The 21,763-nt window shown below is 37.7% G+C and overlaps 1 protein-coding gene across 1 annotated transcript; it reads right to left on the reverse strand.

Annotated features, from left to right (window-relative positions):
- Positions 1-1,048: 1,048 nt before the first annotated feature.
- RECA1 (recA DNA recombination family protein) lies at positions 1,049-20,125 on the reverse strand. The gene is made up of 13 exons (XM_077386755.1): positions 19,853-20,125; positions 17,116-17,207; positions 16,929-17,004; positions 9,918-9,980; positions 9,668-9,797; positions 4,190-4,275; positions 3,979-4,104; positions 3,792-3,896; positions 3,626-3,682; positions 3,393-3,455; positions 3,235-3,311; positions 2,335-2,407; positions 1,049-1,349 (listed from the first exon to the last, which is right to left on the reverse strand). Exons 1-13 carry the CDS (start codon positions 20,084-20,086, stop codon positions 1,248-1,250), a joined length of 1,284 nt encoding a protein of 427 aa, XP_077242870.1. The 5' UTR covers positions 20,087-20,125; the 3' UTR covers positions 1,049-1,247.
- Between the last annotated feature and the right edge of the window lie 1,638 nt (positions 20,126-21,763).

Here is a 21,763-nt window from a genome sequence, read left to right on the forward strand (position 1 = left end):
GAACTAAGACTACATATGTGGGGAGAGATGCTACTGATTGGGCAATACCATGTAAGTATTTTAATGGACATATTCGAGAGGTGGGATAAATTTGATGAGAGGCCATGTAATATCTCAATCTTTGAGTGGCTCATGCTAGTGCAAAACAAGTCTTTTCCAACCATGAATACTTATGCTCATACTCCAACATCTTATTATTGAGATAATAGATAGCCATCTGTTAATTTCTTCCAAGAATCATCCTATTGGGCTTACATGCATCCCTTGACTGGATCGAATTGGCCTTCTCATCAAAGTAAGGATGGAAACTCCAAAGCCTAGAACTCCCGTCTTCTGCAAGAATACTCCCTACTCTTTGGATTTTCATGCGATTTGTTACAATTTTTAAGTTTCTTACTCTTGAGGAGTTGATCTCCTTACATGGACTTTTGGGGTAGAGGATGCAGGTCCTATAATAAGCATTCAGTTTAGAATTCCTCTTTCCCTTTGAGGAATGCTAAACTGAAGGGCACCCTGGGTGCCCTTACTGGACCATCTCACCAAAGTGCATTTATAATAATGGCACAGGAAATATAAAATTAAAGGAATAATAAATGCATTTTGGTGAGATTGTCCAACAGAGGCATCCTTGTAGCTGGTTTTTTGCAAGGGCACCCTTAATTTTAGCATTCCACTTTCTTCGGTGAGATTGTCCAATAAGAGCACCCTCGTTGGTTTTTGCAAAGGCCGCCCTTCAGTATAGCATTCCGCTTTCTTTTTAAATGAGAAAAAGTTGAGACCAACAGTGCTGTAGATTGATATTCAGAGCCCTTCAAGAAGAGAACCCACCTAGAATTCATTAAAATCCTTATAATAAAAATAAAAGAGAGGGAGGAACAACAGGATCATGCCCTAACAATTCAAAAAAAAGGGGGAAAAAAAAACAGGATTATTCTGTAACAATAAAAATGTTTTTTTTTTTTTTGAATGATTGTAACAATAAAAATGTTAGCTATTTTCCCTGTCAAACAAATATTTCGTAGTCCATGACATTTTATGTATCTTAATCTTACCAGAAATTACTTTCTCGGATTAGATGAATAAGGAACAATAATGATTATTCATCTACAAAATTTGCAGCTTTGAATGTACAGAAAAATAACAACAGCAGTGATCAGATCTTCCCTGTTGCTGTTTTACAAATATTCCATAATTTCATACTACTGCAGAAGAAAAATCCTACAGGTTGAAGCACTTGTCCCGTTGGATCATCTCTCTTCGTAGATCTCTTCATCGTGAAGAGGCGGCAACTGACCAAAAGATGCATTGCTGGTTTGACCAGTCCCCTCGACCATCATCGACCGTACAGCCTGCACAGCAGCAGTCCTTATTATATGTAAATTTTTGTAGCTACAAATCTGTTGGTTTTGATCAAGATCTTTTCTCAGAGAAACAGTCACAAATATTTGTCTCGGGAATTTCTCGGGAAGGGTTTATCTCGGGATATTTTAAATTTCTTGTTATTTTTGGGCTTTATATCTAAAAAACACTTGAAAAATAAAAGTTTAAAAATATATGACTATAAATTTTAAGAACAAGATTAGGACAACAAATAATATCGTGATATTTTTATAATATTTTTGTGACAAAAATAAAATATGACGATATCTCGTTGATTTTTCGGGATCTTGGGAAATTTTCAGAATTTTTTCGTTTGAACCAAAAATCACGATATTTTAAAAAACATCAGAGATATTTGTGACTATGCAAAGAACCAAAACATGCCTTCGAACGTCGAAGACATTTTTCTTTTTGGTACGGAAACTTTGGAACTTAAACATGACTCCAGTGTTGTGATCCTTACGCCTCAAATGCAATTCTAAGAATTCTTAACAGCAACTGTTGCTGCCATAAAAATGAAATCTTACTTTACGTAGGTGATCAAAGGTTTAAACCAAGTGCTTAAAAAGAAACTCAGACATGATCAAACCATGTCGACAAGGTGAATTAATGATTGATGCGGTCAATTTTTCATTAACTCAGGTAAGACAAAGGAGTTTTTGATTAACACGTTAGGTTTTTTTTATTAACTCAGGTGAGACAAAGGAGTTTTTGATTAACACATTAGGTTTTTTTCATTAACTCAGGTGAGACGGAGGAATTTTTTATTAACACAGTAGGTCAAAACATAAAAACCAATTCGACTCGGGCGACTGGTGATTGACTCAGAGAGCTTTTAAATAGTGCTTACGATACTAAAACATGATAGGTTAAAGAGGTGAATCGAGATAAATAAAATAATAGAATCAAATGAGGTGCAGCAGAATAGCTACATGAATAAAAAGCCATGCGCACCTTCTCTATTTCGCTGCAAAGTAGAGGGTTTTCTCTCAGGTATTGTAGTGCTTTGTCTCTCCCTTGTCCCAACCTACTCAAAAAAAAGCCAAAAAAACCTGAGGCTAGATGGGCTATGACATAAGATGACAAACCGTAGTAAGCAATGTGCTTTACAAATAAGACAACAAATAGAAGTCAGTATCGACGTTTCCTAAACAGGTAAGGAACATAAAGGGCCATGATACCAACTCGAAGTCTGGTAAGATCAGCGGCAAACATTTCTCAAAGGATCACACGTGGGTGGGTATGTGGCGTCATAGTAGGAATGAACACAAGCATATATTTCTTTTTACTCTCGAAGGTCCCTAACACAAGCATATATCAGACACATAAAAGTATATTCAGGATTTCTCAGGTTTATAAACCATGACAATTGAGAAGGTACATAGATTGTACAGTCATGGAAACTTGCACCGACATGTTTAATACGGTCGAGAATGCAGTTCATACACGTGGAACAATGAAAAGGCTGTGTAGATTAATGCCAGTACCAAAGAAAAAGTTTCCATGGCGTATCACATATGGGCTCATGTACTTAACACAAGCAAAGCAAATGGTCATGTCCTAGAACCATCCCAGCTGCATTTAGCTGGATAAATGGTAAGAGAGAACATATGTTATGTCATTTCAGACAAGTTGAACAGGAGTGGGGATGGCGAAAAAATTCTAATTTTTTTTTTTAACAGCCTGAAGTACCTATGAATCACAAAGATTTGCCATCTGTAAGCTCAATTTTGTTCAAAAAAGTGAACAGTGGAGTTAAGTCAAATGCAATATGAAAGTGCTTCAACTAACATATGTATGATAGAAATTAGATGTGTTAACACCCAGGGAAGGTATAAGATGTATGTGGCAAACCTATGATCCATGTAGCTATACCACGAACCCTTCTTTATCACGAGGTCCATCATTTCAGCACAATCCAAAATGCAACCCTGCACTCCAAATAAGTCAGACCAGATCTAGCATGCTAAGCATTTACAACAGAAAAAAAATCATTATATTACCATACTGACCAGTTTACTGACTCCCTCCCCAAAAATAATTTCTAACTCAGCTTGTTTGTATGGCCTTGACACCTGAAGATAAACAAATCATGTTGAGAAAATCATGTTTTTTCCCATAACATCATTACTAAAGGGGAAAAAAGCACCGACGATGGTAGAAAATAAAAAGTGTATCACAAAGAAATCCAAAACAATCAGATATTTGAAATTCAAATATCTTATGATACAAGCATCTAATATACCTTGCTTTTCTGCACTCTTACACGAACCTTGAGCCCTATATCTTCATCTCCCTTAGGCTGCATCCAAGTAGGAATGGTCAGTGCGTTTTTCGCCACAAAGAAACTTTCAATAAATAGAAGAAATATTGAGAAAATCAAACTTTCAAGAAAGTCTATTTGGGCTTACAGACTTTATCTTCCCCGTAGAACGTATCTCAAGGCGAACCGATGCAAAGAACTTCAAAGCAATCCCTCCACTGGTGACTTCAGGATTACCATAAAAAACACCAATCTTACCAAATCCAAGAGGGATAATTATTGGCTTTTGGAGGGGAATTAATCGTAACAGAACAAAACAAAGAAAAGAGGGATACCTTGTATCTGATTTGATTCAAAAAAATGAGGGTACATCCAGCCTTTGAAGCATTTCCTGACATCTTACGCAGTGCTTGGCTCATAAGACGTGCTTGTAGACCCATTTGTTGCATTCCTATCTCGCCCTGTTCAAGAAGTCCACCAAGGATTTGTCAGACATGAGTGGTCATTGATGTACCCAATAAGCACATTGCCTTTAGGAGAGCTTACTTCTATTTCAGCCCGTGGAGTGAGAGCTGAGACCGAATCAACACAAATCAGATCTATTGCTCCCGATCTGCACATACGATCCGCAGCTGAGATAAAAGCAAGTTAGTTAAACAATATATTTCATGTATCTTAACAGGTAGCATTTCACGTTTAATACACCCATATAAACTATACAACCCAAACTACCACCGTACATGCAATAATAATTATTTTACTAAAATTATTAAACTTATTGCCAGCTTCAATCAGCCTGAAGAACAAACTATTCATAGAACCACGAAAGATGCTTTATTATTGTTAATGTTTTTTAGAGAATGACAATTTTCAAAATAAACATTAACTGCTTTTCTAAACCCACCCTTCTCAAGAATTATATAATTTAGCTGACACTTGAAATTTACCGCTGACACGCGTGTCGACACGGTTGAGGGGAGAGGGATAATAATAAATATTAGTTAAAAGATGAGTAATAATAAAAGAGGAGTTGCACATACTATTATGTTCATTGTATTCTATTGGTGAGAAGTCGGAGTCAGTCATGGGACCTAAAACCCACAATTTCTAGGTGTGAGTCTTCTTGTAAAAGCAAATCGCCCATCCAAACATGTCGTTTGTTTTTCATATTCAAATAATCTTAATGAGTACTCCCTCCTCAAATGATGGGAGAGCTCGAGGCCAAGGCCACCGAGAGCACATCGGATCTCTCCCGATTACCCCATCACAGGGAGTTATGATTAGGTTAGGGATGGAGAGAGGGTGAGATTTTGGCACAATATTTGGTTAGGATCTGTCCTGTTATTCCAAGTGTAGTTGAGCCTTTATAGGTGAGTTAAAATATAAAAATGCAAAAAATTATAAATGTTATGGGGTAGGTGGAAGGTTATTTGGAGGTAGGTTTTTAAATAGGAATCTTAAAGATGATGAGTTCACGTGTTTGATCAATCTTCTATGTTTCCTTGAAGATTGTTTTGTATCTCAGGTGTGTAAGGACAAAAAGACATTGAACCCTAGATCCAAAGGCTGGGTTTGGGTCAGATACTTCTAGGCCTCTAAACCCCAGAGACGTCCCATCATTCTCGTGGCAAAGGTGTAGAATGCACTAATTACGGGTAAGATTCAAGCATTTGTATCAATAATGGTGTTGTAAAAAATTAACATATTGGTTAGGCTGAAACAAATTTTCATATTGTTAACAAATGTATAATCTATGAGGAATATTATAATTGTTGATCACTGTGCTCTTTGTATAGAAGAGGGGGAATAGGTAGACCACTTGCTCCTGCATTGCAAGATAGCTAGAGAGGTATGGAATAGATTGTTATCTAGATTTAGTGTTCCATGGATCTTCCCAGAAAAATTATCAGAGCTCTTTGAACATTGGAAGTGGTGTCCATGGAAAGGCAAGGGTAAAATTCTGTGGAGTATTTCCTTTCTAGCTATAATATGGGTGTTATGGAAGGAAAGAAATGCTAGGGTTTTCAAAGGTTTCTCAAGGCGTCCCTCTTTCCTCTTCGACAAAGTTGTAGCGCTTATCATTTCCTGGGTGAGACTCATCCCCAACTTTGCTTTTGTATCGGCCTTCGATTTGTGGCATGGTTGGCGGGTGATATGTAATGGAGTTAGGGAAAAACTGAAGGTGGATCAAGTATGGGAACCACCTTTACAAGGTTTTTTGAAATTTAACTTTGATGGATCTAGAATGGGGAAACCTGGTCCATCTGGTATTGGTGGGGTGTTAAGAGATGATCAAGGGAAGGTTATAAGGGCCTTCTCAGGTCCAATCGGGATTTCGAATGCGAATGAGGCGGAGGTTCGAGCCACACATCATGGTATAAAGCTTCTTAACAATGTCTTAAATAGGGTGGAAATTGAAGGTGATTCACGAAATGTCATAAGTTGGATTAATGGGTCACACTCTCCTCCGTGGAGATTTGCGGCTTTCTTTGATGAGATTCAAGACATAATATTGGAGGCTTTCACCTTCACGCATATCATGTGAAAAAATCAGCAAATGGGATTTACAGATAAATTATCCAAAGAAGGAGTTTTTAGGGAGGGCTTGGAACAATTTGACCATCTTCCTCCTTGAATTCCCGGCTTCTTGATTACTGTGCTCTTTATGTTTTTATTTTTATTTTATTTTATCTTGTACTTTCCTCGGGACTTCCTCGGTCTCGTTTATTAATATTATCTATTTGCCCTTTCAAAAAAAAATAATCTATGAGGACAAAGAATCGGTGGACCACCTATTTAATCATTGCAAAGGGGCAGCCTTTGTTTGGTCCATACATTTTGATTGGTTTGGTTTGGATTGGGAACTTTCCAAGTCCAGACTCAATGAGGAAGCTAATGGAGTGTTGGTACTGTCATCATCCCGACCCAAAGTGGAGGTCACAGTGCGCTTGATGGTCCCCTATGTTTTTTTTTCAGGGTCTTTGAATGGAGAGGAATGATCAAACATTTGAGGATAGTCCTGCCTATTCTATGATTGCTTGGAAGATCAAGTTGTCCATGGTTAGTTGGGCATCGATTAGAAAGGAGTTTTGGGGGTACTCCTATGCTATCATTCTCAAAATTGATACTCTATGGGGGGGTTCTTTCATAATCAAAATGTGGGTCTTGTACACATTATGTGGTGTGCTAATGAGCTCACTAATAAGCTTGCTAAGTCAGGTGTCACAAGATCTGAATTGAATTTTTGGGAGTTGTTGCAAGTTGATGTTGCTTTGTAACTTTCTTTCGCTTCTATTAATAAAACTCTTTTCAAGAAAAAACAATGCAACAAAATTGATTGGAATTCAAAACAGGGCAGGGAATAAACACCAATATCCCATGCATTCTTAGAGTTATCTTTAGGGCCATGGATACCAAGAATTCGTTGGGACATGAATTTTGGATAAAAAATAATTCATAAATTGCTAACTAACAGAATATCAAAGAAAAAAGAAGACAGAAATTTGGGACAACATTGTACATTCTCTGCTTTCACTCATAGGCATGGATTCCTCCAAGAAAAAATGTGGTGAATAGGAGACTTCAAAGTTGTACATTCTTCCCTGGGAGCCTTCGATTCCTGCTTTCGATTCCCGTTTCGATCCCGCTTTCGGTTCCCACTCTGGCAACCTTGAGCAGGATTCTTCCCTGGGAGCCTTTAATTCCCGCTTTCGATTCCCGTTTCGATTCCCGCTTTCGATTCCCGCTCTGGCAACCTTAATTTTGAATGAGTGTTTTCCAATTGTGCAGCTGACGGAGCTATAGTAAGCAAACCCAGCCATGGGTAACACATTGTCCCGTCCTGTGACATATCCTCCCACCAAGCATCGTAATAACCTCCCTGGAGTTCGATTTACCACTTCGGTATGTCCGTCTCTTTGTGGCTGAAATGCACTTGAGTATTGTAACTTGGTACCCATCATATTCCACAATGTTTTCTGGAAGTAGGCCAAAAATTTGACATCGGAATCCAAAATGATAATACTTGAAAGTTTACAAAGGCGTACTAGATACAAACGGCATCTGAAGTTTTACTACAAGCTAAGAACTGTGTCATCTTCGAGAAACGATCAACCACATATATCGATTCATGTCCTCGTAAAGTCTTCAAAATCTCAGAACAAATACATGCTGAGAGCATTCCACAATTCAAGATGTAATGGAAATTGTGCACAATTCTATATTTTTCTTTCTGCCTTCTGCTAACTGACATGTTCGGCATTGATGAATTCTCTTCGCAACATCCCTTTTCAGTGAAGGCCAATAACAGTGATCTTCAACCACCGCAAGTCTTCTCCCTGTCAAAGTGTCTTGAAGATCATCCAGCATGCAATTCCCATATTGTTTGCTCTCTCTCTCAACTAAGTATTTAGCACTCACAAGTTAGTTCCCTTAAACAAATAAACATCTTGTAATGGAAATTGTGCACAATCCTACAATTAGTACTGCATAGATATTTCCAAAATCTCCTCCATCATAATAACGCTTCAATTGGTCAAATCCAGTGAGTTTGACTAACATAGAGTGAAGAAGGTGGTACACCTTCCGACCCAATGTGTCCGCGGCTCAGTTTTATGCCTGCCATGTGCTTGAGCACGAATGTATACAGAAAGAGAGTCGATTTTGCATGCTTTGGGTTCAACTTCTTCTGAGAGTTTAAGTACTCCAGTACTCAGTGATCTTAATAAATCACAAACTGGTTATGTACAAGGTAATCCCGCCAGTATCTGAGAACTTGTATGACAGCATAGAACCCCTTATCGTACGTAGAATATCGTTGCTTTGTCCCATTTAGCTTCTCACTGAAAAACCCACAAAAGACCCTCTCGACTCATAACTCTTCTAATTCCTACACTAGAGGCTCTAATGGTTGCCTTCGCCTATAAGAACTCTCATTTCTTCAACATTTAGTAATCGAAGCCATGATGGTATAAAATTTCTAATATATCTCCGATAAAATGTTACAAATTCATGGAAGCTTCGAACCTCGTGAATGTTCTTTGGAATCGTCCAATCAAGTATTGCTTTCACCTTCTCAGGAACAACTTCCACTCCTTTGTTTGAAATTGCAAACCCAAGAAAAACAACACTAGGGCTCATGAATGAACATTTTTTCATGTTCACATAGAGCTTCTCTTGGAAGATAACTCTCATCACCTTTTGTGTGTAAGACAGATGCTCTTCTTCTGTTTGACTATAGATAAGAATATCATCAAAATACACCGCAAGAAAGTGGATTGTGAAGGGACGAAAAGCATGTGTCATCACTCATAAAGGGCATCACCGACCACTCATAAAGCCCATCCCTCGTGTTGAAGGCAATCTTCGATTCACCTCCTAATCTCACGTGAATCTGAGGATAACCACTTCGTAAGTCAATCTTCATGAAAATAGAAGATCTTGACATCGTATCTAACATGTCATCTAGTTGTGGGATAGGAAATTGACATTTAATAGTGATCTTGTTAATAGCTCAATTGTACACGCACATTCTCCACAATCCATCTTTCTAAGATGTCAGTAACGTTGGCACTGCCCACAGGCTGAGACTCTCAAGTGACATATGGAAATAAACTATAAATTTAAGCAAACCGATAAATCCCTTACAATCCTATTATATAAAATGATGCTAGGTTTTTTTTTTTTTTTTAAAAAAATTGATCAAATTCATACTATCAACTCCATAAATGCTATTTTTCAGGGTTTGCCAAGTTCGGACCCCAATATACGCATGTCGAATTTTGACACTTGAACTCATGCTGATGTAAAATAAGACGGAGCCCAATGAAACATTGTTTCTTTTTGATGGATTTCCATGGAACACTTTCAGGGATCGTGCATCATATAGAAGGTAGTACTTAGAATTTCTGGAAAGTTTCAAGAGTATTTAATTTGTAATGCAGCACACACACACACACACACACACACACACATAGAGAGAGAGAGAGAGAGAGAGAGAGCAGACAAAGAGAATAGAATTGTTACTTTCTAACGCCATCTCCCCATTATCAGGTTGGCAAACGATGAGATTTTCTATGTCCACCCCCAAGGCCCTTGAGTATGATGGATCAAAAGCATGCTCTGCATCAACAAGCATGGCATTGCCACCTAATTTCTGCAAATTCACCATCAATGTATAGCGCGTCAATTTCTAGGCAAGAAATGTAGACAACCAAAAATGCTAAGCATTGATTCCTATAAACATACATGGAAAAACATCCATTAAATACAACACCTGGACTTCTGCAATTGCATGGAGTGCTAAGGTGGTCTTCCCACTACTCTCCGGACCAAATATCTAAAGAGTCGAAAGGTAAATATAATCAGCCTTTATGTTAACTTTTATCTTAATCTATTATTCTCTAAAAGATAAAAATAGATCACATAATACGAAAATCCAAAACACGAAAAAAAACATAAATTGATGGGAGTTCATTCTCCATTTTAAGAGATTCATGAAAATCAAGCCATAACCAACAGCAAAAGTTACTATAACAGCAAGTTCATACTATGGATAAGACTCATGAATGAACAAAATTTTGATTAGAGAATCAAGATAATCAAATTGTAATTCAAGAATAAATATAAGGGAAGCACCAAGATGATTTTTTTCCAAGCAGTCCAAGAAAAGGAAAGAACCAGTCTAAATGATAACCCAAATGATGCATATACAATAAGGAACTATGGAGTATGGACACACGTATTAAAATGCCAAAGCATAAAATGTTACATAAGTACGAAGTTAAACAGGTCAATGTTTAAATCCAACCAGTATGCAAGCCCAGTGATGGATACAATGTGGAACTTGTATCAAAGAATGCCTTCTTCATGGATTCCCTTTAGCAATGTCAAACAAATACATGGATTTTTGCCTAGACAATGTAGAAGCAAATAAAAGTATCTTTGCTCCATATAGAAATAAAGGAGTACCTAATAAAAACAATTGGGGCACGAGCATCAAGAATACATGTGTATAGTTCAAGGAAAGAAGAAAACAATAAGTGAAAGAGGAAAAACATAAGAAAAGAAAAGACTTGGCTTTGTTTTTCTTTTAAAAGAGGGTATTTTCAAAACATATGCTCTGTTTGGTTGCTGGAAGTTGGGTGGGGGATTAGGAGAAGAAGAAGTCAAAGGGGAGAAGACAAGAAGATTAGAATGGGAGAAGAATAGTGGAAGATTGACTTGGTGTGTTTGGCTGCGCGGCAATCCGCGAGAAGATGTAAGGGTGCCATTACCAAAATGGAGGGTGGAAGAGAGAGGAGGAGGGAAAAGATAACAAGACAAGAACTTCTTGAGATCTTCTCCTCAAATTTCACCAAAAGGGAGAAGATTAGGGGGGGAAACATCTCCGCCACGTAGGCGCCACACAGGATAAAATGTAATAATGATGTCTAGAAGTTGTCTAGTGGTCAAAGTTCTAAATGGCAACCAAACATGCTTTTGGGAGATCTTTGGAAGATCTCAAGCATTTGAAACTCCGACAATCCCCCCAAAATGGACAGCCAAACAGAGCAATAGGTTGTGAGAATTGCTTTTAGCAGTGCAGTTTAAAACTTTTGTGCAAATTTTGGAATTACATTAAAGGAGCTTTAAACCCACAATTTCAAAAATTGCTTTGACTATACGGTTAGAAACTCAAGAGGTTTTAGCGTTTAGAAAATTTAGGAACTTAGGAGTGTTTTTTTCCTCGAACAAAAGAATTTTATTAATAAAAGAATGAAAGGCTAGCCAAAGTTAGCGCAGGCAAAATATAAGAAGAACAAAGGAAAAGAAGAGAAAGACAAAATTACGATTGGGCATCTCATCGCACACTCAAAAACTCAACCACGATACACAAAGTTAGCCAAACAATCGACTGAGGTAATTCCTTGTGAATATAGGAGAAAATACACTCAGTGCCCATACAATATTCATAATCTCCCTAAAAATGTGCTTAAATCTCCAAGGAAGGATTCCTCCTTGAGCCACCGAATTGTGTTACAGGAATATCTTTCAATCCACAGCTTAGTGGGCCCAAGCTGAGAAAATAACTTATCACCCCGCCATAGCACAAACTTCTACCTATGTCACATCACAACCGTTGCAAGGGCCTATATAAGACCAAAAAGTCATGCAATTAGGATTGGAGTTATTGCTTGATTCAAACAAGAGAAACGGTTGTTGTTTTCAATTGGATTTATCTTCAGTAAGCGGATCCTCTTCCATAGTTCGGAAATAGCACAATAAATTCATGCTATAAGTGTTGTCCTTCAATGTTGAGTTCGGAATTTATTCATCGATCTCGAGCTTGAAGCTCACCAGATCAGGTACACCAAAGGCAAGTCAGTGCTCAGATCATTCGCTTACTGTGTTTACAATTCAAAATGATGTTGTTTGAATATTGCCTTTGAAGTTGTCATTGTGAATTCAATCCCTAACATAATTCTTATTTTTGTGGAATAAAACTCCATCCGAACTGAATTTGTGAGTTTGTGACAAGAAATCAAGTTAAAAAAATGAAAAAAATGAAAAATCTAAGTTCTGAACTGTTTGGTTTGGAGCTTATAAGAACCTGAGCAGAAGAATAAATTTCCTAATTCTGAGCTGCTTTCCAAACGATTTCTCAAAGCAGATTGTTACTGCAAGTTTTAATTGCAATTCTAGTCAGTTTTGTCTTAACATTGGTTATGATATGTCGGATCTTTAAGGATTTCCATGTCTGATAAAGTTCTGAGAGCAATCGTTCTTTTCAAAAAAAAAAATGCTTGCATGTTCCCTGATGTATGTAAAGTGAAACATTGCCACCAGTTCAGCTATTGCATGGTAAGTATAATTCAGCCTATGAGGAAGTCATTTTCGAGCAAGAATTCAGGTTCAAGTACTGGATTTAATTCCCTAGACCAGGTGTGAATGCAGAGTAGGTTCACTAAGATTTACCCTATGCTGGACTGTGTCACGGTTCTTTCTTGTGAATTGCTTGAGTCAAAGGAATTAGAGCTCCATCAGATTGCCACTAAATTCTGAATGTTTGGAGGAACTGATTGTTCTTTTGCACAAAATTGAAATGTCGACCATCATAAAAGGAATTCAAATCAACTTCTATCGTTGATGTTTGTGATTATTTGAAAAGGAATGGCCGACTGGTTTTCTTAAGCTGCTATAAGTTTGGGCTACCTAGTTGCTACTGTAGTTCTTAAGTAGGTGGAATGTTTCCCTCTTTGGAAAGTATAGGAGCTTATGTCTTAATTCAAGCCTACAGAAGAATGGGAATTAAAGGAGAACTGCTTTGGTTTTGCTCTCAGCCTATAGTTACATTTCAGCTTTCAATTGGTTATTTCATTCAGAATGTAATACAACATTGAAGCCTACTGTAAGCGGAGATAAAAAAAACACCTAATACCTGGTGAGATTGATTCCTATTGGAGAGGGAATCTCATATTCAGGAGATATTTTGCTGCTAGTTCCCTGCCAGTTCAGAATTTCTGAACTTATTGACCAATTGCAGCCAGTTTCATATCCCTTAACTTGGGCTATCCTAGTATATCGGACTCCGGCTCATTACCACTTGCATCAAATTGGTACCAGAGCGAGCTTGTGGAGTTTCTCAACTCTACATATCCGAGAGTTTATTTGCAGGGTGTTTGAGCAGAATTTTGGTGTGGATTATATTCAACATGTGGTTGATTGTATGAGGCTGCTATATTTCGATCAACAGTGCTTTTCGCTTATAGTTTGGCTCTGGCTTGTGGTTAATTACTTGTGGTTGTTCTATTTGCCGTGTGTTGCATATTCGGATCAGATTCATCATTGCTTTATTGTTTGTGGCTGCTTTAGTTTGCTTCGGACTGTGATTTCAGTTTTTCCTTTGTGTTTGCTACATTTATGAGTTTTTTGACTTGGTATTGGCTGACCTTGCTTGTGAATGAGTTGGTTTGACTTGGCATCTAGCAAGGGAATTTATTCACACCACTAGAATCTCATGCATGCTATGATAGAGGAGATCAGAGGGCTTAACAGAAAACTCGATCAGGTTTCCCAATACAACCAGTCCCCTCCATTGAGTAGATATGAATTTCAAGAAGGGGAGTGTGTTGGCTATGAGGAAAGTGCTCCGAGGCCTACTTCTCATTCACTATATGATCCGTATGAGGCTGCACTTGTTGAGGCTAACATCCCAAGCTTTATTGAGGAATGGACGCTACGAAAATAGTTGCGCTCATGCAGTTGAGGATGAGTTTGAGTCCAAGAAAGAGCCTCTAATGGTTGATAAATTCTGAGATCGGGCCAAGGATCGGTGGCGCTCATTGTCTCACCAGTGACGAGAGCTTGATGAAACACCTATTGAGAATTGAGAAGAGTTGAAGAAGGAGGTTGCACGACAATTTCTCCCATATTGCAAGGACCTTGGACAACACTTTATACAAGTTATGCACTAAGCTTATAGGTCTCAAATCTTTTATTTCAATGGTTCCTTCCTTCTTAGTTAGGATTGTAATGAAGATGGGATTCATTTATGTCCCCTCTCTAACCCGTTTATGAAATTCTTTAAAAAAATTCATCATGTCCTCCAAGATATCTTTCACATGATTTGATAGAATGCCATACGGAACCCATCCGGAACGGGAGCCTTATCCATCTTCATACTAAATATTGCTTTCCACACCTTTTCCTCTTCAAACCCCGTTTTTAGCCATTCTAAAGTATTATGAGGTGCTAATTCAAATTCCACCTCCTCTATCTTTCGCCTCCATTTGCTTTCTTCATAATATAGTTGGGCGAAAGCTTGTGTTATCGCCTCCTTTATGTCATTCTTCTCTTTTAATTTCTTATATCCTTGAACTAAGCAATTAATTGCATTAGTTCTTCACCTTGCATTTGCCATTCGATGGAAAAAGATGGTGTTTTCTCTCCATCCTCAAGCCAAAGTGCCCTTGATTTTTGCCTCCAACTTATCTCTTCCTCCTTGATATGTTTTCACTCATTCTTGAGTCTCTTCCTTTACAAATATATATCATCATTTAGTTGTGCTTCCTCCTCCATATGATCCATGCCACCAAACTTTTTAAGCATCTCCTCCTTTCTAGATTTATGTGCTTCTTCATAATTCTTTTTCCACTATCTTTTCACTTCAATATTTTCAACTCCGTGAAAACCGAAAAGTATATATCCCTTCCACCCGCCAACCTTTGCCTCTTACCACCATTTTTCACCGCTTTCTCAGATCCCGATATCTCTAACCATGCTAGGTCAATTTGAAAAAGTTTGATCTCATAAACAAATTTTCATTTGCAAAAAAAATTGAATCAATGATCCAATATTGGTCTAGGCAAAGCTCTTTGATTGATACGTGAGTATCACTCCTCCCATTCCTTTGATATTAGCATTCTATCAAGCCTACTCATGATATTGAAAAAAACAGTCGATTGCTTGTCCACATATATTTTGCACTGTCCAACGATAAGTCTACCAACTCACAATCTTGCATAAATTCCAACAATTTACTCATGATGTTCATGCTTCACCCAATTTTTATTCTTCTCGTGTGGGAAGAGAATAGTATCGACGTCCCCCAACCAGACATGGGCCAGCCCATGACTGTGTATTTCCATTAGCTCTGCCCACAATTTTCATTTTAGTCTTGCACTTGTTAGTCGTGAATTGTTGCCAGCATCCAGTTGAAGTTATTGTCTTGATATTCACTTCAACTAATAGAGAAAAGTCTCCCCTACTCTCCCTTTCAACCCAAAACATCGAATCTTTCCATATCTTTTACTGCCTGGCTTCTCTTCTCATCGGTTTTCTAACCCTCTTATATTCCATTTTATAATCCTCATTACTAATTGTCGTTGTAATTTCCCTCCCATGGATCTCATTCATTGTCCATGCACAAGAAATTCTTGCTTTCTATGAAGCTTTCAATTATTAATATTTTGAGTTCCCTCTTTACTTTTCCTTTTCCTTTTGGTTTCATAATGACCCCCATTGTGCCTTTATTTTGAGGTTTGTATCTATTTGCATTCACATCGAGCACATCTCGTATTTGATTTTCATTTCTTCACAATCAACACCTGTTTCGTACATCTTCACCACCATTTCCTTCTCCTCATCTGTTCAAAATCTCTAAGACGGAAAATTTTCTATAGTCTGATGACCTCTGATCCTCCTCAGAAGCTTGTATTGTGCTCACCGATCCATCTCGTTGCTCGAACTCGGATAAGTCCCCTCCATATCTGTCCACTGCATTTGGTGTCTTCATTGATTATCTCGGTCGTTCTTCTCCTCTTTATCGCTTTGACTAATGATTGGGCCCATTGTTTGCAACTGATGATCTCCCATAGAATTGGAAATCATGGACCGGTCATTAGATTATCCCACAGAAGTTCCTTTCTTGCTTCGCTTTGATTAGATAATCCCCACAATTGTATCTACTTAAAGTGTGAAATGGGGGTATGACTATTAGCATAAAAAATGGGAGAATTTATCAAAACATGGGAGTCCGAATATAAGTTCCTTTTTAAAATGTTATCGTTTTGATGGATTTATTTTGCAGATCAAAAGATACCCTAAGTTACTTATTGAAATCAAGATTTATCTTTCTCTTGGAAATTCTGTCTTTTCACCAAATAGTGAAAGAAAAAGCACCAGCAAACAAACATTAAGATTATTGCTTGCTAGATTATTCAAGAATTTTCATTTCATTTCAAACACCGCCATTTACGTTATTTAATCATTGTCAAGACATGGGAGTCCGAATATAAGTTCCTTTTTAAAATGTTATCGTTTTGATGGATTTATTTTGCAGATCAAAAGATACCCTAAGTTACTTATTGAAATCAAGATTTATCTTTCTCTTGGAAATTCTGTCTTTTCACCAAATAGTGAAAGAAAAAGCACCAGCAAACAAACATGAAAATTATTGCTTGCTAGATTATTCAAGAATTTTCATTTCACTTCAAACACAGCCATTTACGTTATTTAATCATTGTCAAACTTCGAAGATACGAGATAAAAAAATAAAAAAAGAAAGAAACATTATCTTGCTAATTGTTAAAACTGCAGTAACACAATAATAATACAAGGTGGTTTGTATATGCACCATATGAAAAACAAAGGTAAACATTGGCAACCAAATAGTTTTTCGATGCTTGGGACTAGTGAAAGCAACCAAACTGTAAGAAGAGAAATAACTGTGAATTGGATAAACAACATAATGATGGATATAAGATGAAAAAGTGGGGTTCTTTAGTATGAGTAGAGAGATCTTTACCTCTACAATTCTCCCTTTGGGAAGGCCACCACCTAGTGCGAAGTCTAATGTCAAACAGCCACTAGGAAAAGTTTCACTGCCAGATAGGAAATATATATGAATGAATATTTGTTTTATGTACGAAATCATATAACGCATCTAACTGAGAAACATCTTTACATGGAATAGGAACACAAGGAAAACATACACTAAAGCACCACCAGCACTCCCTAATCTTGTAACGCTTCCTTTTCCAAATGAGTTATTTATGTCATTCATTGCTGCTTCCAAAGCTTTTTGCTGAAACAGAGAAATTAAGGTAAGTTTCTAAGAGTAACATTAGTGATGTGGTCAAGTCACCAAATATCAATCGTATCAATATAGGGCAATGGATATGACAACTCATAGAGAAACCAAAAGAAAGAGGTTTGTGAGATTCCAAAGAGAGAATGGCTACTTCAGTAGAAGATTCATGAAATTATACTTCAGTTTACCAAACCAAGCAATATGATACAAAGTTACAACTTACAAGGGACGAGTCAATAACCCGTATAAAGTAGAAAATAGCTCATCATATTTGCAAATAATTAATCACGTCAAAAGAACTGGACCTTGGGAGAAGGATTCTCTTATGGTATATACAATGCTAACTTAAACCAGACCATTTACATAACTATCCATCAAACACTTTCAGATTTGATTTTTCTTTTGGCTTTCAACTTAAATAAATCCACCATAGCAGCAACATGATTGTTTGTATCAGACCCATCAGTCTCTTTCTTTTCCTTTTGTGCTAATAGATTGGAAATATACATTAAAGAAAAAAAGGAGAATTCAAAATAGAGCCACAAAGGCCAATCAAGCATAGAAATTACACATTAAGTACATCTTCCATTTTCCCCCTTTTCCATAACAACATATTGTCATACATAACAATGAAGAACAGCAGCATGTTTCATCAAGACTTACATTCATGGTAGAAGAAATGTGCTGAACTTTTAAAATGACCAAAAGTACATGTGTATTGCCAATAGCTTTACACTTCCACTTACGTACGGGTGAGAATTTTCATTTTACATGTATATCTGTTGATTTGTGTGACTGATTTCACTCACTTAATTAAACAACTAGTACAGATAGAAAATAAATCATGACAATTATCCCTGTTTGTCATTAGGTTCCATACCCAAATTTGATATTTGCAATCACGATCTGGAGATCTTCAAATTGCAAAACATAACAACCCCATACAATGTCGCTATGGAGACAAATTCTCAAAGTATATCATCAAAAAGACATCATTTACTCTTGCCATTCATATGTTTGGTCCTAATTCACATTGATGTTAAACATGTTGCTCACCACTTCTGAATACACAGATTTTCATAATTCCATTTACTGATAGTAACAAAATTTAATTGATGCATAATCGTGTTCAAACCACTTGGAGATTTTTTACATTCTTCCGTCGTGATATCCTTATTGCTTTTTGCCCTTGTTTAATCATTTTCGTCTCGTATTTTCCTCTAGATCTGCTTGATCTTGGGGTTTTTGCCTTCTTCTATCAATGAGGGTGGAGTGACAGATGGGTCACCTGTCGTATTTAGACTCAGTTTAAGTATTTAATTTCGGACTGTAATAAATTTTATTTGGGATGCTAGGTCCTTAATTTAGAACAGAGTGAGTTTAAAATTTTAAATGGATTTCATTATTGAGAATACTTCCGCTGCTCATAAAGAACATCAGGTGAATTTGTCAAATAGGTGTAACGGCTTGGTTCTGGAAATCGGGTCGTTACAGAAGATCTTGTCATTTCCAAAAAAAACGTGTTCTAACCACTTCAAAATACATGAGCTTTTGTTACATGCCTATTTGGCCGAAACACAAATAAACAAAATATAGGATAGAAAAGAGAGTTAAAGGCTTGCCGTTGAGGCAACTAGACCAATGTTACCTGGAATGCGGTTCGTTCTGGTACGTGGTACGGGAACGGGGGGTACGATGGTAGCCCGGTACACAATACGATGAGGGCATGCTATGTTGGTTCGCTATTTGAGGTCGCAGGTCAGTTTGGAGCGCTAATTCGGACTCACACACACATATAATTTCATACATTTTTACAAGAATATTATTATATAGTACACACTACATACATTTAATACACAATATAAAAACCTCATGTATGTCGTACATATTTTTTCATAAAGAAAGTTCCCGTTGGAATATATGAATGTCCTTACATAGTCCGTACTACATCCATCTAATAAACAAAAAAAAAACCTCATGTATGCCCTACATATTTTTTTCAAAAGGGAAGCTCTAGTTCTAATCCAACCCAAAATATATAAAATTTATAGCTCTCTCTCCATCTCTCCCTTAGTCTATATGTATCTCTCTCTTTATCTCCCGCGGGTCGCTGTGGGTCATCATTTTTTGCGATCCGGGTCACTAGCGAACCACGTTTGGGATCGTGCGACCCCGGATCACGGGTCGGAGGATGGATGACGAATCCGGTAACTATGAACTAGACCTCCTAACGGTTCAATTTGAGAAGAACCGTAGCTCTCGTGAAACATAAGTTTCTATTTTGGTTGCTAAATTCTCTTCTTCTTTTTTCATTGAATTACTACTACTTAAATACAAGCAAAAGATAGTGCCACATCACAAGCCATCTACACACTTACAATACACATCCCCTATAACTAACCCCCACAACCCTAAAACACATACACACAACTACATTACAACCACCCATAAACATAATAATATCATCCACATATCATTGTTAGCAAGTACGTAGTAACTTAGTTATTATATAGTTGTTGGTATCTATATAGAAGCAGATTGATGCATAATCGTGTTCTCACCACTTCAGAATACATGAGTTTTCCTAACTATATTAAAAGTTTCCTAATGAAGGGAAAAAAATAAAAAGAATAGCTCACTCGGTCGATAAAACGTGGGTCTGAGTCACCGGAAAGAGCTCCATTGCCCTTTGTTTCAAACTCGCACTGAAAACTCCTATGTCTCCTCGAGTACTTCCGTAGGGAGAGAAGATTAGAAGCAGAAAATTGAAGAGAAGAGGGGGGAAGAAATCGAAACAAATTTGAAGGAAAGTGATGGGTTTTTAGAGGGATGGTGGGATCCATAGGAGAAAGAGATAGGGAGAGGGTTTTCATTCAAAAATAAATAAATGAAAGAGAGAGGGGGGGGGGGGGGGGGGGGGGGGAGGGTTTCAAAAAATTATTGAGAAGCCAAGAAATATCATAGCCTAAAACAAAGAAAACCAAGTAGAGAGAGAGAGAGAGAGAGGGAGGGGGATTCTGAGAATATGCCGGTAGAGAAGGGAGGGAAGGGAGAGAGAAGGCAAATGGAGAGGAAGGATATGTTTGTCAATCGCCGGGGGACCCACTGGCAACACGTTGATCCGGTACCTTCAAAGTTAAAACTCATAGACTGGACCACTACTAGTCCGGACAATTGCCCCTTATTGAACGAACCTAGCCCCTTGATCAAGGGTCATGAAAAAAGACTTAGTAAGATGTCTCCTAGCCACTGATTCTTTGCATAGAGATCTTGAGAGATTGAGCTTCTAAGCTCAATTGGTTGATGCTATACTCTTCAACCCTGGGGTAGGAGATTCAATCTCAACTTTGATACGAGATCTTATTTAATAAATAAAATGCTGCAAAACTCAATGACTAGTGGCTCACATGTGCTCTGATATCATTTGATGCGAGTGGCCGCGGAAGTGAATATGTCGACCATCCTGAAGATCGTATCTCCGATTTGCGCATGGATGAAAGTGATGACCGGATCATCGATTTTTTTGGTTTTCTTCTCCAATTTGGTACAATATCTTACATGACACAGCCTTGAGGTTTTCATTGTGATTAGGAACTACACTAGAGAGAGGTTAAGACTGCTTTTCTAAATATTGACTTGCATGAGATTGTCTACATGACACAACCTTGAGGTTCTCAGGTTGAAGGGCAAGGAATGCACGGTATGTAGACTTCAAAGGTCTATCTATGTTTAAAGCAGGCATCTCATCAATGGTGCTTGAAGTTCCATATGGTAATCACAAAATTCGAGTTCAAGGAAAATGTTGTGGATCCATGAATGTATCTCAAAATTTTTGGGACCAAGTTCATCATTTTAGTGTTATATGCTAATGACAGATTACTTGCGACTGGTAACTAGTTGAAACCAAGCCCAAGCAATTCATGTGTAGGAATTTTGATACAAAGGATCTCTATGAAGCATCCTGTGTAATAGGAATTGAAATTTACTGGAATAGGACTCGAGGATTGCTAGGATCATCCTAGAAGGTCTATGTTGAAAAGGTCCATAAGAGGTTTAACATGGACAAGTGTTCCACTGGAAATGCGTCTGTAGTAAAATTGCCATGCATTAAGTACATCAATAAGAATGTAAGAGCCCACATTGGCCAAGTGGGAGAATGTTGGAATGTTACCATACTTGGTGCCCTGGGCGTATGCCCATTCTCTAGAAACTTTGGGCCTGAGCCATTTTAAATCAAATGGCAACATTCCTTAGCTTTGGCAAAATGTGAAAGGCAATGTATCTTTGAGAATTCTGGGAGAGCTTAGTTCTTGCTAAGTTTAGGAGCCATATAAAGTAGATGAGGTAGCTTGATGGAAAGTCTCCACATTACGTATAAATATTGGCTAGGGTCCCTCGTCCCACATACATGATCACTCTTGCTATCTCACCCTAAAGCCGAGAGAATCACGTCTACAGAGAGCTTTCCACCGCCCTTTGTGACTGAAGAAGAGTAGAGGAGGATCTTCTTTATAGTCAAAGGAAATCAAGCTTAAAGAGGAAGGCTTCGA

The sequence above is a fragment of the Tasmannia lanceolata genome, unplaced genomic scaffold (genome assembly GCF_043159265.1).
Source record: "Tasmannia lanceolata isolate RefF3 unplaced genomic scaffold, GAP_Taslan_0.1 ptg000008l, whole genome shotgun sequence".
NCBI classification, from domain to species: Eukaryota; Viridiplantae; Streptophyta; class Magnoliopsida; order Canellales; family Winteraceae; genus Tasmannia; species Tasmannia lanceolata.

Bases quoted from the DNA above. Each gene is read 5' to 3' on its own strand.
- RECA1 (XM_077386755.1), bottom strand. From the start codon at position 20,086: ATGAAAACCCTCTCCCTATCTCTTTCTCCTATGGATCCCACCATCCCT. The intron at 3,312-3,392 runs GTCAGTATGGTA...TTTGGAGTGCAG, and splicing joins GGGAGGGAGTCAGTAAACTG to GGTTGCATTTTGGATTGTGC. The intron at 2,408-3,234 runs GTTTGCCACATA...TTTTTTGAGTAG, and splicing joins TATAGCTACATGGATCATAG to GTTGGGACAAGGGAGAGACA.